We start from the raw sequence: 16,595 nt of genomic DNA, 5'->3' as shown, positions 1-16,595 counted from the left end.
CCTTGTTAGTCCCCCCAAAGTGCATCACCTCGCACTTTTCCGGGTTAAATTCCATTTGCCACTGTTCCGCCCATCTGACCAACCCATCTATATCGTCCTGCAGACTGAGGCTACCCTCCTCGCTATTTACCACCCTACCAATTTTTGTATCATCCGCAAACTTACTGATCATACCCTTTACATTCATATCCAAGTCATTAATGTAGACCACAAACAGCAAGGGACCCAGCACCGATCCCTGTGGTACCCCACTGGCCACAGGCTTCCAGTCACAAAAACAACCTTCGACCATCGTTTGGTTTGCTTTTTTTATGGCCTTGCTAACCCGTGTCGCAACTTTTACTGATTTGTGTATTTGTACTCCGAGATCCCTTTGTTCTTCTACCCCACCTAGACGCGCACCCTCCAAGTAATAAGTGATCTTTCTATCTACTCTGTCTGGACCCCTCATGATTTTGAACACCACTATCAAATCTCCTCTCAACTTTCTCTCCTCTAAGGAGAACAACCCCAGCTTCTCTAGTCTATCCACATAACCAAAATCCCTCATCCCTGGAATCATCCTCGTAAATCTTTTCTACACCCTCACTAAGGCCTTCACATCCTTAGTAAAATGCGGTGCCCAGAATTGGACACAATACTCCAGTTGAGGCCGAACCAGTGTTTTATAAAGGTTCATCATAACTTCCTTGCTCATGTACTCTATGCCTCTATTTATGAAGCCCAGGATCCCGTATGCTTTTTTAACCACTTTCTCAATCTGCCCTGCCACCTTCAACGATTTGTGCACATATACCCTCAGGTCTCTCTGTTCATGCACCCACTTTGATTGTACCCTTTAGTTTATATTGCCTCTCCTCGTCCTTCCTACCAAAGTGTATCACTTCACACTTTTCTGCGTTAAATTTCATCTACCACGTGTCTGCCCATTCCACCAGCCTGTCTATGTTTTGTCTCATCTGCAGAGTTTGAAATTGTGCCCTGTACACCCAAGTCTAAGTCCTGAATGGCCCAGAAATTCGGGTCGGAGGCTTCCCGCGGGTGCATGCCTCCGACCTGCACTTAAGCGTGCCGGTCGTTGTGCTGTGGGTCTGCGTGGGATTCCAAGCCTGGGCCTGCTCCAACAGCCGGCGCGCAGTGCTTGCGTATCCCAGGGGCGCAGTTAGTTCGAAGCGTCCCCATGGATCACGTGGGCCATGGAGAGCCAATCGTAGCAGGGAATCTCTGTTCATAGATTTGACAGGAAGGCCTGTCAAATCTATGATTAGAGTTCAGCCTCAAAACATAACTAAAACTTCAAATACATTTTTTTTAAATCACCTGTGGGGAAAAAATGTTTTAATTTTACTTAATTCACCACTTACCTTGTTGAAAGCAGGCCTTGTGACTGCTTTTTAAAAGCGTAGCTCCTGGAGACTTACCCTCCCAGAGAAATCTGGAAAAAAAACGGAAGTTCCAGGCTTACGCACTGCCTCTCTGGACACGCATGCGACCTGTGAACCCCCTCCTTTAAGGGAACGGAAGTTCCGGTTTTCCGCGCATGCACAAAACCGGCACTTTCATTGGGCCTACACATGAGTACCCAGCGCGTACTCGCCCGTGGGGACCTGAATTTCTGGCCCAATATATATCAAGAAAAGCAGTGGTTCCAGTACTGACCCCTGGGAAACACCACTGTATACCTTCCTCCAGTCTGAGAAACAACCGTTCACCACTACTCTCTGTTTGATGTCACTTAGCCAAATTCGTATCGATGCGGCCACTGTCCCTTTTATTCCATGGGCTTCAACTTTGCTGGCAAGCCTATGATGTGGCACTTTATCAAACGCCTTTTGGAAGTCCACGTACACCACGTCAACCGCATTGCCCTCATCAACCCTCTCTGTTACCTCATCAAAAAACTCGATCAAGTTGGTTAAACATGATTTGCCTTTAACAAATCCATGCTGCCTTTCTTTAATCCACACTGTCCAAGTGACTGTTAAAAGCAGGCCTTGCGACTGCTTTTTAAAAGCATAGCTCCTGGAGACTTACCCTCCCGGAGAAATCTGGGAAAAAAACGGAAGTTCCAGGCATACGCGCTGCCTCTCCAGCGCACGCATTCGACCTGTGAACCCCTTCCTTTAAGGGAACGGAAGTTCCGGTTTCCCGCGTTAACTTTCTTCCTGATTATCATTTCTAAAAGCTTCCCCACTACAGAGGTTAAACTGACTGGCCTGTAGTTGCTGGGTTTATCCTTACACCCTTTTTTGAACAAGGGTGTAACAATTGCAATTCTCCAGTCCCCTGGCACGCTCCCCCCCCCCCCCCCCCCCCCCCCCGTATCTAAGGAGGATTGGAAGATTATGGCTAGTACTTCCGCGATTTCCTCCTTAACTTCCCTCCGCATCCTAGGATGCATCCTATCCAGTCCTGGTGACTTATCAACTTTAAATACAGACATCCTTTCAAGTACCTCCTCTCTCAATTTTTATCTCATCCAGTATCTCCACTGCCTCCTCTTTCACTATGACTTTGGCAGCATCTTCTTCCTTGGTGAAGACAGATGCAAGGTACTCATTTAGTACCTCAGCCATGCCCTCTGCCTCCATGTGTAAGTCTCCTTTTCGGTCACTAATCGGCCACACCCCTCCTCTTACTACCTGTTTATTATTTATATGCCAATAGAACACTTGAATTCCCTTTTATGTTAGCTGCCAATCTATTCTCATACTCTCTCTTTGCTCCTCTTATTTTCTTTTCCCCTCTGAACTTTCTACATTCAGCCTGATTCTCACTCGTATTCTCAACCTGACATCTGTCATACGTGCTCTTTTTCTGCTTCATCTTACTCTCTATCTCTTTCGTCAAACCGGGAGCTCTGGCTTTAGTTGCCCTACCTTTCCCCCTCATGGGAATGTACAGGAAACTCTCTGGTATCCAGCACCGACGGGACTGGCGTGTTGCTGGTTGATCAAAAATTCTGGATGACGGAGAGGGTTATCTACCTAGGCTATTTTTAAAAAAGAAAAAAAAAATCAAGAAATGTGCAGTATGCAGTAATTGGGTACTCACCTATAGAATGTTGTGTTAAATGGATGGTTGAAGATGCTTGATTAAGTACAATACTGCCAGTTATGGGTAATGCAATGCAATGACTACCAGCAGCGTGAAAGACGCACAGCACCCCTGTAAAATGGCGGATCAGAAGAGACTACCGGCAGCGCGGGAGAGTCAGACTCTTGTTACAGGGGTATTGAGGTCTTCCGACTTCCGACTTCGCCAAGAAGCCGAGTAGTGGCAGTTTGGAGAACTACTTCCACTGACTAACTCGGCCACCACGGGAGACTCGGACTCGGCAACATTGTCGGTTATTGAGGTGTTGTTTTCAGAGTGAGAATTTTGACGGTTAATAGAGAATTCCGGATATTTAGGTGCCGTTTAAGTGAGAGTTTCCTGTACCTCGACTGTACCTGAACCATCTCCCCTTTAAAGGCAGCCCATTGTTCGATTACAGTTTTGCCTGCCAATCTTTGATTCCAATTGACCCAGGTCGGATCCGTTCTCAACCCATTGAAATTTGCTTTCCTCCAATTAAGTATTTTTACTCTAGATTGCTCCCACTCCTTTTCCATAGCTAATCTAAACCTTATGATACTATGATCACTGTTGTAAATGTTTCCCTACTGACACTTGCTCCACTTGACCCACCTCATTCCCCAGAACCAGATCCAGCAATGCCTCCTTCCTCGTTGGGTTGGAAACGTACTGATGAAGAAAGTTCTCCTGAACACACTTCAGAGATTCTTCCCCATCTCTGCCCTTTACACTATTACTATGCCAGTCTATATTAGGATAATTGAAGTCCCCCATTATCACTACTCTATAGTTCTTGCACCTCTCTGAAATTTCCCTGCAAATTTGCTCTTCTATATCTTTCCCACTAGTTGGTGGCCTATAGAATACACCTAGTAATGTAATGGCACCTCTATTATTTCTTAACTCTAACCAAATAGATTCTGTCCTTGACCCCTCCAGGACATCCTCTCTCTCCAGCACTGTAATATTCTCCTTAAACAGTACTACCACCCCACCTCCTTTCTTTCCTTCCCTATCTTTCCTGAACACTTTATAGCCAGGAATATTTAAAACCCAGTCCTGCCCCTTTTTGAGCCAGGTCTCCGTTATCACCACATCATATTCCAATGTGGCTATTTGCATCTGCAGCTCACCAACCTTATTTACTATGCTTTGTGCATTTACACACATGCACTGTAAACCGATATTAGACATTCTTGTATTCTCTGACAAAGGGTTTCGACCTGAAACGTTGACTCTATTTCTCTCTCCACGAATGTTGCCTGGTCTGCTGAGTTTTTCCAGCATTTTCTGTTGTTATTTCTTGTATTCTTAGTCTGACCCCACCTGATACCTTACTATTTCTTAGTGTAGTGCTATCTGTCTCTCCCAATCCTTTGTGCACCTTGGTTTTCCTTTCTAATGCTACATCCTGGTGCCCATCCTCCTGCCAAATTAGTTTAAACCCTCCCCAACAGCACTAGCAACGCCGCCCCACCCCCCCGGCCCCACAAGGACATTGGTCCCGGCTCTGTTGAGGTGCAACCCGTCCGACCTGTACAGGCCCCACCTCCCCCAGAACCGGTCCCAATGTCCCAGGAACCTGAAGCCCTCCCTCCTGCACCATCTCTCCAGCCACACATTCATCTGCTCTATCCTTCTATTTCTATACTCAATAGCTCGTGGCACTGGGAGTAACCCAGGGATTACAACCTTTTTGAGGTCCTGCTTTTTAACCTCTTTCCCAGATCCCTAAAATCTGCTTGCAGGACCTCATCCCTCTTTGTACCTATGTCGTTGGTACTGATTTGGACCATGACCTCTGGCTGTTCACCCTCCACTGCCCCCCCCCCCCTCAGAATGTTCTGCAGCCACTCAGTGACATCTTTGACCCTGGCACTAGGGAGGCAACATTCCATGCTGGAATCACGTCTGCGGCCGCAGAAACACCTGTCTGTTCCCCTGACTATCTAATCCCCTACCACTATTGCTTTCCCGAGCTTTCTTTCTAATAGTGGTTATTTTCTGCTTCAGACCAAGTTTTTTGCTTAGTGGGTGGTGCACTGCTATCTAGCAGCATTGGGAAAGGAGTTTAAGGAGGCAATTCGTAGTGGCGGAAAGAAGCCTGGAGTATCTGTACTGTTCAGGATGATCCTAGAGTCATGGTTATTTTGATAGAAGCGACCGATGCTCAGTAGAGCTAATGTGACGAAGCCAGATCAGGCAATGGATAGCTAAATCTGCTTGCACCAGTTTGCGCCTCTTGGATATGAGGGAGCAAAGATGGGGCTATACCAGAGAGAATGAAGGGGATGGGAGACAGTGAAGATTTTGCTGCGGGCAACGGCATCAAAGGTGAGGTGAAGGAATGGATTATCAAATCAACAGCTGTAGCGGTGTTGTGGCAGATGGAGTGTCATAGTCTAAGCAGTTTAGAGATTGGACGTCGTTGTATGTAACTTAGGGGAGAGTTTTTTTTCCCCAGCGACCGATGTAGCAGGAAATGAAGTTGAAGGAGGCGAGGCGGATGTGGGTGGTAAGGGAAGTGAGGAATTGGACAGAGATTGTTTCATCAGTGATCAAGACCAGGGGAACGGAAAAGCCACAGGAAGAAGCGAGTTTGAGCAGATGGGCGTGAATGTGGGTTAGGAGAGTTTGTGTGGAGGGAGATGTTTCAAGAGGACAGGAGAGCAGTGAATTTGGAGGAGAGATGGCAGGAGGAGTTGAGATGTAGGTTGAAATCACCGAGGATGATGGGTTACTTGTTAAAGAGGATGAGGGAAGAAAGAAGGGAGTATATAACTGTGCGGGGGAGTGGGCAGTAGGCATTAGGGATTTAAAGGAGAGTCCAGAGGGATGGAACATAGTCAGATATTGAAGGAAGGGTAGATAGAAAAGGGATAGAGTGAAACACCCCCTTGTGACTTGCTGATGAGGGCCACGTTGCCACATTGAACGTTTGAACAAGATAGGTGGTTGAAAGTACAAGATGGAGAAGCGTTCTGTGTGCATAGTTTCCATCAAAGCCAGGATGTCAGTGTGATGATCCACAATGAGTTGGTGAATGCCAAAGTCCTTGTTTGTCAGTGAATGGACATTATAAATGCAGGAAGGAGCAGTGATTGTTGATCTGCCACCAGAGTCCAGGGGAACATTGGTGGGTGGCATAAGCAGGATGAGAAGGAAGTTAGTATGGTTAACCTTCAGAATGGGAAGTTTAACGAGAGAGTAGGATGGAGCCATTGGGATTACAGTACACAACGAGTCAGTGACAGGTGCCACACTAGGCCCATCAGAGAATGTCGAAAGAGGCACAAATGGTACATTCGAACAATGACGGACAGGAAAAGATCCTCTGGTCTATCCAGCCTGTCCCACACAGTTGAGATACCTTGTGTATCACAATATGTACACTCTCCACCCCATCCAAATCCATGTTATTTCCTGGGAGAGGTGAAAAAAACAGAAAAAACCCACACCAATTCGGGGGGGAAAATTCTGGGAAATTTCTCTCTGCCCCGCCCCCCCCCTCTTCATGACGATCAAAACTAATCGAGGAGATCACTTGGGCCCTAATATTTCCTTGCCGTACCTACCTTTTGTAAGAGCTGATCTCCGGTTCAGCCATGGATTTGTTCAAATGGAATTTAAGCATAAAACAGCAGCAGGAGAGAAGGAAGGCAAAGGAGTCGTGATGAGGTCAGGATCAGCGGGGCGAATTATGAGAGGAGAAGAATGAAGGGTGACATAGCCAGGTGAGGGAAAGGGAAGGAAAGGTGTAGTGTATGTGCCTTTAAGAGCCCCATGTGTACTGTAATGCCGGTAATGGCCACTCGGGCTATATAAGCCTGTATATTGTGTTGTATCCGTTAGTTTCCCTCCAGACTTTGTTTAGTAAACACCTATGAAACCAACTCCTGTCTTCAGTGTCTCTATCAACACACAGACACAACAGTGGCGACGAAGTGGAAACGGACTTACCTGCAATTTGGCGGCACCTCAAGGGCATCGATTCCTCTGGCGTCCAGAAAAATCAAGAAAGTGAAAGAAGCTGTGGTTTCACCAGCTGGTCAAGCTGGTGGCAGGTACTGCACTAATCCTTCCTGGGTGTCAGGCTGGGGCTCCAGCGGCTGGCTCTACAGCTGGGCCAAGCAGCGAAAGCGGAGGCAAGCAGTAACAGACGGGGAGGGAACACTCGGGAGACGGCCGGCGCCGCAAGCAGGTCGGCGTTCAGACCTAGAGAGAAAGTCCGGCGGGAATGAGTCTCCAACTTTAAATTAAAAAAAAAAAAGAACGGAAACCGCGGGAAACAGCGTTATCATCGGCAGCAGCGGCAGGAAGCGCCATATCTTTTCTGCAGAAAAGAAAGAAAAGCGCGGGAAGCGCCATATCTTTTCAAAGATGCCCAAGTCTGGCAATATTGATGCTTTTGATAACGAGATAGAGGATTGGACCACATATGTGGAAAGAGTGGAGGTATATTGCACTGCAAATGGAATAGAAGATGGAAAAAAAAAAGCTTCAGTACTGCTAAATCTAATGGGCGCAAAGACATACGGGCTGTTACGAAATTTAATCACTCCAGCCAAACCAAAGGACAAGAATTTTAAAGAAATTGTTGATACCATACAGGAGCACTTAAACCCAACACCGCTGCTGATAGCGGAACGATTCAAATTCTTCAAGAGAAATCAACACAAGAATGAAAGTAACGCTGATTACCTCACCGAATTAAGAAAGCTATCAAAACACTGCCAATTCGGGGCAGGACTAGCAGATTATCTTCGAGACAAATTCGTCTGCGGTCTCTTAAGTGAAGGAACACAGAAAAGGCTGCTTTCTGAAAAAGATTTAACACTGGACAAGGCTTTCAGTATGGCTGTATCATACGAAGCAGCTGCAAGAGGAGCTGCAGAGATACAACAAAAGACACAGGACTTCGGCACCCATGAAATGACACAGGGTTTCGAGAGATGTTATCGCTGTGGCAGATCCACCCATAACCAGAGGGATTGCTGGTTCAAGGACAAAGCATGCAGGCAATGCGGAAAGATTGGACACATTGCACGGGTATGCCGATCTGGACAAAATAAATCCACAGACGGGGAAAAAAAATCAATAAAGAAAAGTACAGAAAGGTACAAATGATGACGGACAGTAGCTCCGAAGACCAGAAGAGCGATAGCGACTCCGGAAACAAGAGACTAAGCTGTCTCAAATTACATAATGTACTTGCCAAAGATGATTACCAGACCATTTGGGTTACCCTCATGATAGCAGGGTCCCCAGTTAAAATGGAGCTAGATACAGGATCAGCTCTGACCATCATAAATCGACGGGATTACGAGCGGCTATTTCCGCATATGCCTGTAAAAGACACATCCATTATCTTGAAAACATATACGGGGCAGAAAGTATACCCCAAAGGAAAAATAAGGGTGCCTGTTGTATACAACGGCAAGGAAATACAAAAGTTGTATTTATACATTCTACAAGATGGTGGCCCACCGCTGTTGGGACGTGAATGGATCAGGAAAATACGTTTAGACTGGCACTCCATTCAGGCACTGACGGTGACCAGTAAGAAAAAAAACGATGACGTCCTACCTGAACGATTAAAAGACATCTTGGCCAACGCCAAAGAAGTGTTTCAAGAGAAACTAGGAACCTTGAAAGGCATCACCGCCTCAATAAAAGTGGAAGACCGGTGCTATACGCAATTCGCCCAGCAGTCGAGGCAGAGCTGGAGAATTTGGAAAATGCAGGCGTATTATCCAAAATAGATTGGAGCGAGTGGGCAACACCCATTGTTCCAGTCGTGAAGAAAGCATTGAATAATGATAAATCTGAAGAACAGAGAAAAATTCGCATCTGTGGAGACTTCAAGGTGACTGTAAACCCGGTCCTTCACACGGTACAGTAGAAGATATTTTCGCCTCACTATCCGGAGGGAAACGTTTCACCAAAATTGACTTGGCACAGGCATATCTACAGATGGAAGTTGAAGAGGCCTCTAAAAAAATATCTCACGATAAATACACAAAGGTCTGTACCAGTACAATCGACTGGTTTTCGGAGTAGCATCCGCTCCAGCTATCTGGCAAAGAGCTATGGAGCAAGTCCTCCAAGGGATTCCGGGGACTCAATGCTACCTAGACGACATCCTTGCAACAGGAGAAAACGACAACGAGCACCTTGCCAATTTGGAGCAGGTGCTCACTAGGCTGCGAGAACGGGGCCTACGAGCAAATCGCCCCAAGTGCGAATTTTTCCAAAATCAAATATCATATTGTGGCCACATAATTAATAAGGAAGGGTTGCATAAGTCACCTGAAAAAATTGAAGCGGTCATAAAAGCCCCAGCACCTGAAAATGTTTCACAATTAAGGTCGTTCCTGGGATTAATAATTTATGATAGTAATTTTTTACCGAACTTATCAACTCTTCTCACACCCTCTTAATGAACTGCTACAAACAGGAGTGATTTTGAAATGGAACGAAGACTGTAAACGTGCCTTCCATAAATGCAAAGACTTAATCACATCCAAAGAAGTTTTGGCTCATTACAACCCATCACTGCCAATCAGACTGGCGTGCGATGCATCCCCTTACGGCATAGGAGCAGTATTATCGCATAAATTCCCTGATGGCTCGGAACGACCGATAGCTTTTGCGTCACGCTCATTGAACTCAGCTGAGCGTAACTATGCCCAAATCGACAGGGAAGCACTCAGCCTGGTATGGGGTGTGAAGAAATTCAACCATTACCTAGACGGACAAAAATTTACCTTGTTGACTGACCATCAACCCCTCGTCTCCATATTCAACCCTAAAAAGGGTGTTCCCATTATGACAGCGCAAAGGCTACAGAGGTGGTCCCTTTTTCTAGGGGCACACCAATACAACATAGAATACAAAGGATCAAAACAGCATGGGAATGCTGACGGTTTATCGCGCCTACCGTTGCCAGCGATAGAAGAGGCACCTACAGTGGACCCAGTGGAGATGTTCCACTCAACCATAATGGAATGTCTACCAGTAACAAATTCTGCCATTGAAAAGGAAACGAGAAATGACCCGACTCTCTCACGAGTCTACGACTTAACGGTGAAGGGATGGCCAGCACATGGCGAACCACTGTTGCCAGCATTCTCGCAAAGAAGAGAACAGCTGTCAGTATGCCGAGGAACCTTGATGTGTGGATCCAGAGTGGTGATTCCACCCAAACTCCAGGATAAAGTGCTAAAGGAGCTCCACGAGGGGCATCTGGGTGGAGTGAAAATGAAGAACCTAGCCAGAGCGTTTGTATGGTGGCCAGGTATCGATGGAGACATAGAAGAAATGACCAAGAGCTGCCTAGGATGCCAGAAGGTCCAAAACGCTCCACCACAAGCCCCTCTACATCCATGGGAGTGGCCCTCATCTCCCTGGCAAAGGGTACACATCGACTTTGCTGGTCCATTTATGGACTCAATGTTCTTAATCGCGGTTGATGCACACTCCAAGTGGCCGGAGGTAATAAAGATGTCCTCCACCACCACGGAAAAAACCATCACAGTATTAAGGACCATACTTGCCAGGAATGGGCTGCCTGAACAGATGTGTTCTGATAATGGACCGCAATTTGTGTCCGAAGAATTCAGGAAGTTCTTAAAAAAAACAATGGGGTTAAGCACTACACGTCCGCCCCATACCATCCTGCCACCAATGGATTGGCTGAAAGGTTTGTCCAGACCTTCAAGAAGGCCATAAAGGCCATGGGTAATGAAGACACAAAACTTCAGCACAAGGTGGATAACTTCTTGTTCGCATACAGGAATGCAACACATATGGTTACAAACCAAACTCCCGCCATGATGTTCTTCAAAAGAAGCCTAAGATGCCGGCTGGATTTGATCAAGCCCAACATCAGAAGGGACGTGGAGAACCGGCAATTTCAAGGCATGAATGAAAGGCCAACTAGAACCTTCCAGATAGGTCAACAAGTTTTGGCCCGGGACTACCGTACCGAGAAATGGCAGCCTGGAACTATCTGCACACGACTAGGACCGCTGATGTATACCGTGGACATCGGAGAAAGCATAATAAGGCGCCATGCTGACCAGATCATAGTCATCCGAAAAGGGACAACCTACACCACAACTCTATACGCCTAACGATGAAGTAGAGATACCCATATCTACATCCGATCCTGTGGTACTGGAACCCGATGAACCCGACACTGGCATTCAAGCCGAATCAGCCTTGCCAAAAGAACCTACTACACCACCAGAAACTACTACACCACCGAGGCGTTATCCGGACCGAGTCAGGAAGCCTCCAGAGAGACTGACTTATAATTAATTAACTGCAGCAATGTGTATATTATTTTTCTTGTAACATGTAATTAATAATTACTTAAAATATTATGTACTGGTTGGCTAAAAGGGGAGGAATTGTAGTGTATGTGCCTTTAAGAGCCCCATGTGTACTGTAATGCCGGTAATGGCCACTCGGGCTATATAAGCCTGTATATTGTGTTGTATCCGTTAGTTCCCCTCCAGACTTTGTTCAGTAAACACCTATGAAACCAACTCCTGTCTTCAGTGTCTCTATCAACACGCAGACACAACAAAAGGAGAGAAGGCCCCAGGAGGGACCAATAATAGAAAAAGAGAGAGAGAGTAATGGGTTCAGTTCTGGAGCAGCAGCCAAAATGCACATATGAATGGGCACAATGTGAATTTAGGTTACAAAGGTGTGGCAGAGATTAGGAGAGACGTGTAGCAATAATAAACTGAGTGGGGAGAAGATGATGTGAAACAGTCCAAAATTAAAGTCTGAAAACCAAGTGCTGTGGTGGGATTCAGTTCACTTAATAGCATGAGTGAACTTGGAGTATCCACCGACCAATGACCAGGTTCGCAGTAAGTAGTAGAGAAAGCATAGATCCAGGAGCTGTTGGAAGAGGAAAGGTGGAGATTGTCCAGTGAATTGAGGGAGGTAAGAGGGAGTGGTGAGTTGACCAGGGTCTATCAGGGGTTGACCTTGGAGTCCAGAAGAGGTCCATAGTGTTAACTGTGCACACCAGCAGAGGGTGATGAACCAGTGCAAGTGAAACCCGGGAATTAAGAGTAACAAAGATCGTGGCGCCAGAGGAGTGCGACGTGTAAATCCAAGCCATCAGGTGCATTTGAACAGCTGTATAAGCATATGATAAAAGATCAGTTGGTCCACCAAGCCTGTCTTGTCCCAACATGTTATAACATATGCACGGTGTTAAACCTATCCCATTCCCTCTTTGCTTTACAGTCATGCAATCTCCTGAAAAATTCTTGGGCCAATGTAGGAAACAACTGTCGGAAATTTGTCTGCAACCCCCATAAGCATTCAAGTGTGCTTCAGAAGACCATGATGATTGGTATCACTATCGCCATTAACTCACCTATTTTTATAACACAAGATGTCTTCCACTCTCAGGACCTCATCAAGCTGCTTCTTGAACACTTGCAGCAAATTCACACTCACCGTATATGCTGACAACTTATTCCAGAGGCCAATGACTCTGGAAAGAAGCACTTCCTAGCGTATAACCTAACTCTATGTTTTAGTAACTTGTCGTGATGTCCCCTAGTCCTCCCTTGCTATCTAGCTCAAGTAACCGATCCACATAGGCAAAATCTAATCCCTTTTATTATTTTAAAGATCTTAAACATAGCCCCTTGAAGTCTATGCTTTTCCAAAGTAAAAAGTCCTTGGGGGAGAAATTCGGTATCGCCCCATTTGGGGCGCTAACTTTTAAAAGTTGAAAAAATTAGCGCTGGGCGCTAATGTTCTTCAACTTTTAAAAAAATTCGGTTTTGCGCTCCAGGAAGGAAGTGGAGCGCTAAATCAAGTGTTTCACTTCCTTCTTGGAGCGAGGCAGGCGGTAGATGTGCAGCGCTGCACAATGGACCATGCAGTGCTGCCGCGTTTGAAGGCTCCTTCCCTCCCTTAAAGGGAAGGGCCATCGCTGCAGGCTCTGCAAGGAAAAAACTTAACCTGGTCCCCAATGGCAGCCACGAACTGGCAGAGTGCCGGGCTGATCGATCGCTGGCGAAGAGAAATGAAAATAAGCCAGAAACAGCATTTCAGAATTTTTTTCGCTTACCTTGGCCACCGCCTTTTAGGTATCACCCCCGAAGCACCCAGCCTCCCGATGAACGCCTCCTGCAGCTGCTGGTGTTTTTGCCTGGCGATGCTGCAGGGGGTGTAACCAAAGTTCGGGACTGGGGCAATGCCACGGCGATGACATCGCTATCTCCGGGCAAAGGAGATCGGGGCATAACGCCATACCGCCGCTGCAAACCTCCCGCCAAATATAGCAGGAGACGTTCTTCTCGCCACGCCCGGCCGATAAGTGATTAGCGCCCCGTTATTCCCCCCTCCCCGGAGGCAGGAACTGGAGGCGCTAAGGTGCCCAATTTCTAGCTCCTGGTCTGTATGCCTCTCCTGATAACTAAGGGCCTTTAAACTCGGTTTCAGTTAAGTTTTCCTCCTCTGAACCTTTTCCAGGACCTTGAACTCCCCCACCATGTGAAGGGACCAAAATTGAACACAGCATTTTAGATGCAGTCAAACCATGGCCTTGTACAAACAAAGGATTATACTTCTAGATTTCTATTTGACTGACCTAGCTTTAAATATAAAATCCAGGTTTCATGATACCCCTTGTGATATTTCTTTGATCATCATAAATGGAAGATGAATTCATATAACAGTGGAGATAAATTTACCTCACATTGATGAAGTTCGTCATTTCAGTAAATTCAGAAGGACCTTGCGTGTAATTTAAAGAATAGAAATCTGCCAATACTTTAGGTTTTGACTCCAAGCATAGTTGGTATTTGAAGAATTTTATATTTGAAACACGTGTAATAGAACTTGGTTGTTACAAACTGTTGCTACAAAAACCATACTAGCTGCCTCAACTCCTTATCCCACATTCTTCACAGTTCATGCAAAGTCATGCTAATAAATCTGGAGGTAACAGTGCACAACTGCCGCAGGCACTGTGCAATCAAAATGTACAATTGGTTCATGAAAAATATGTACGGATGCACTTTTTTGAGAATTTAATTTTTTTTTAATTAAGTTATTTTTTTTCCCTTGGAGCCTAGCAGAATGCCCATGAAAGTTGCTGAGCCCCTAAGCTGAACTCCTTTACCAGTACCCCCACAAGTTTGTAAAACATAGTTTTGAGTAAATCTAGTCTCTTGTATTTTTGGTTTATGTTTATTCCATACTGTTTTCAAACATAATTAAAAATATTTACTTTACTACTTAAGTTCATTTGTGATTTCAATATACATGATTTGCAGTTTTAAATCCCAGATCAATTTTGTCAATCCTGTAGTTTTAATAGAAAAATGTAAATGATTGGTAGGAATTGTACAGCAGTTTTAAAGTGAGCAGATACCACTGAACTTCGATGTTCGTGTCATCAACTAGCCCTCAAAATGATGTTGCATTAGTTGGGCGGCAGTTAATTTTCTTTCATTTGACCTACCATTTTATGAACTTTGAATGCAATACTAAAATATTGTGTAAATAAAATATGATTTTACAATACACTTGTGATGTGGAACAGTATAACTTTATGCAAATCTGATCTGGGCAATTGTTAACTTCGCTTAAACGTCTCAAAGTTTTCTGCTAGGTATTTTTTGAGACTGGGTTATTTTCCACGAGCCATTTAAAAAAAAAAAAAAACATTTTTTCCTGAATTCAGAACAACATGAAAGTTGCTTGTGGAGTTTTTGAACATTTGCAAATTTCTCTGTGATTGAGAAAGTTACATTTAAACTCTTATTTCTATTTCAGTGCCTGATGATGCTGAAAATGAGGGAGATGCCTTATTACAATTTACTGCAGAGTTTTCTTCAAGGTACAGTTACTTTTTTTCCATTAACAGAAAAGTCCATGCCATTTTTAAAATCTGTTAAAGAAAAATCTTCTCTAATATCAGATATTTGAGAGCAATTTTCAATTGTCAGTCGCATTAAAAAATAAAAGTAAATCCATTTGCAACAGTTACTGCAAGGACATTCAAACAGTAGACGAATGAGGAATTATAAGAGGATGGGAAAGATTGCAACTTCTAATAAAAATTACTTTCTAAAAATGTTGAATGTGTCACTGTAATAAATAAAGTTGCAGGAATGTGGTAGAGAAGGTAAACTAGACTGTATAGCCCTAGAGAAAGAAAGTTACTGACTTGGAGAGGAGAAAATCCAAGAAAACAAAATGATAAACATTAGGAGAATAAGTGGCTGATTTGAATTTGCACTCGTCTTTTCTTCCAAGCCAGGTCGATGAAATGAAAGTGTCTTCACTTTCTTGCCTGCAAAGGTGTTGCATAAATTGCGTTTGGGTAGTCTCAACCCAATTCTTAGTAGGTGCTGGTCCATAGCACAAAACTATCTATAAATTGGCACTAACTTGGAGATTTTTCCACCTACATTGGGTACAGTAGAGGGTGCTGTGAAGTTAAAAGTGAGGGAGCATTTTGAAGCAAGGTTAAAAAAAAATTACTTTGCATTTGACCGATGCAATATGTGTCCTGGAAATGTTTGATGCTGGGTAGGAAAAAAAACTTTAATCATGAGTTGTAATATCCCTTAATTCATTCAACATGAGCTTTTACATATCCATCTATTATTATATGCATATTTTCTAAATGTGTGAGAGCGACTGGATTTTGCGGTCGGAATAACGATGAGGCTATCGGCGCTCACCATTATTAAGGAGTAAATAGGACAGCAACTTCTTACGTCCGCACATACGCAGTTTAACATGGAAATCAGGAAGTTGCTGTCCGAGTTGCCCTGCTCCTCCACAAGCTTCCCTAACCGGTACCTCGCCGAGAGACTCAGCATTCAAGCACGTGAAGGGTGTGAAGTTGCGGTACTTAACCACTTGATACCCACTAAACACGCCAGAAAAAGTTAGGGCTAGTCCATTCAAGTGTAAGTGAATTTTTAATGGTGTGATAACCTATCTAGCATTGAGAATTTACTTTTACAAGTGTGGAATCTCATTCCTTCAGATTTTAATTATTGTTGGGGAAAAAAAAAATTAAAATAAAAATAAAAATACTTTTTTTCTATCTTTATCTCTCTCCCATCTTTCCCTCTCTTTATTTTAGAAACATAGAAGATAGGAGCAGGAGTAGGCCATTCGGCCCTTCGAGCCTGCTCCGCCATTCAATGAGATCATGGCTGATCATTCAAATTCAGTACCCTGTCCCTGCCTTCTCCCCATATCCCTTGATCCCTTTAGCCTCAAGAAATATATCCAACTCTTTCTTGAATATATTTAATAAACTGGCCTCCACCGCCCTCTGTGGCAGAGAGTTCCACAGGTTCACCACTCTCTGGGTGAAGAAATTCCTCCTCATTTCAGTCCTAAATGTCCTACCCCTTATCCTTAGACTATGACCCCTGGTTCTGGATTCCCCCACCATCGGGAACATCCTTCCAGCATCTAGTCTGTCAAGGCCTGACAGAATTTTATAGGTT

The 16,595-nt window shown here is 44.7% G+C and overlaps 1 protein-coding gene across 3 annotated transcripts in view; it reads left to right on the top strand.

Moving 5' to 3' along the window:
• The window catches only part of faf1 (Fas (TNFRSF6) associated factor 1), a 499,151-nt gene that overhangs the window by 293,990 nt on the left and 188,566 nt on the right, over positions 1-16,595 (top strand). For all 3 annotated transcript variants that reach the window (XM_085982899.1, XM_085982900.1, XM_085982902.1), the window contains exon 11: positions 14,899-14,962. In XM_085982899.1, coding sequence (XP_085839025.1) covers positions 14,899-14,962 — 64 coding nt within the window. The remainder of the gene's footprint in view (positions 1-14,898; positions 14,963-16,595) is intronic.

This window comes from Somniosus microcephalus, chromosome 3 (genome assembly GCF_052327205.1).
Source record: "Somniosus microcephalus isolate GS21.2 chromosome 3, FLI_Smic_1.0, whole genome shotgun sequence".
In the NCBI taxonomy this organism is placed as follows: Eukaryota; Metazoa; Chordata; class Chondrichthyes; order Squaliformes; family Somniosidae; genus Somniosus; species Somniosus microcephalus.
Note: the sequence above shows the minus strand (reverse complement) of the source record. Positions and strands in the feature narration are given on the sequence as shown.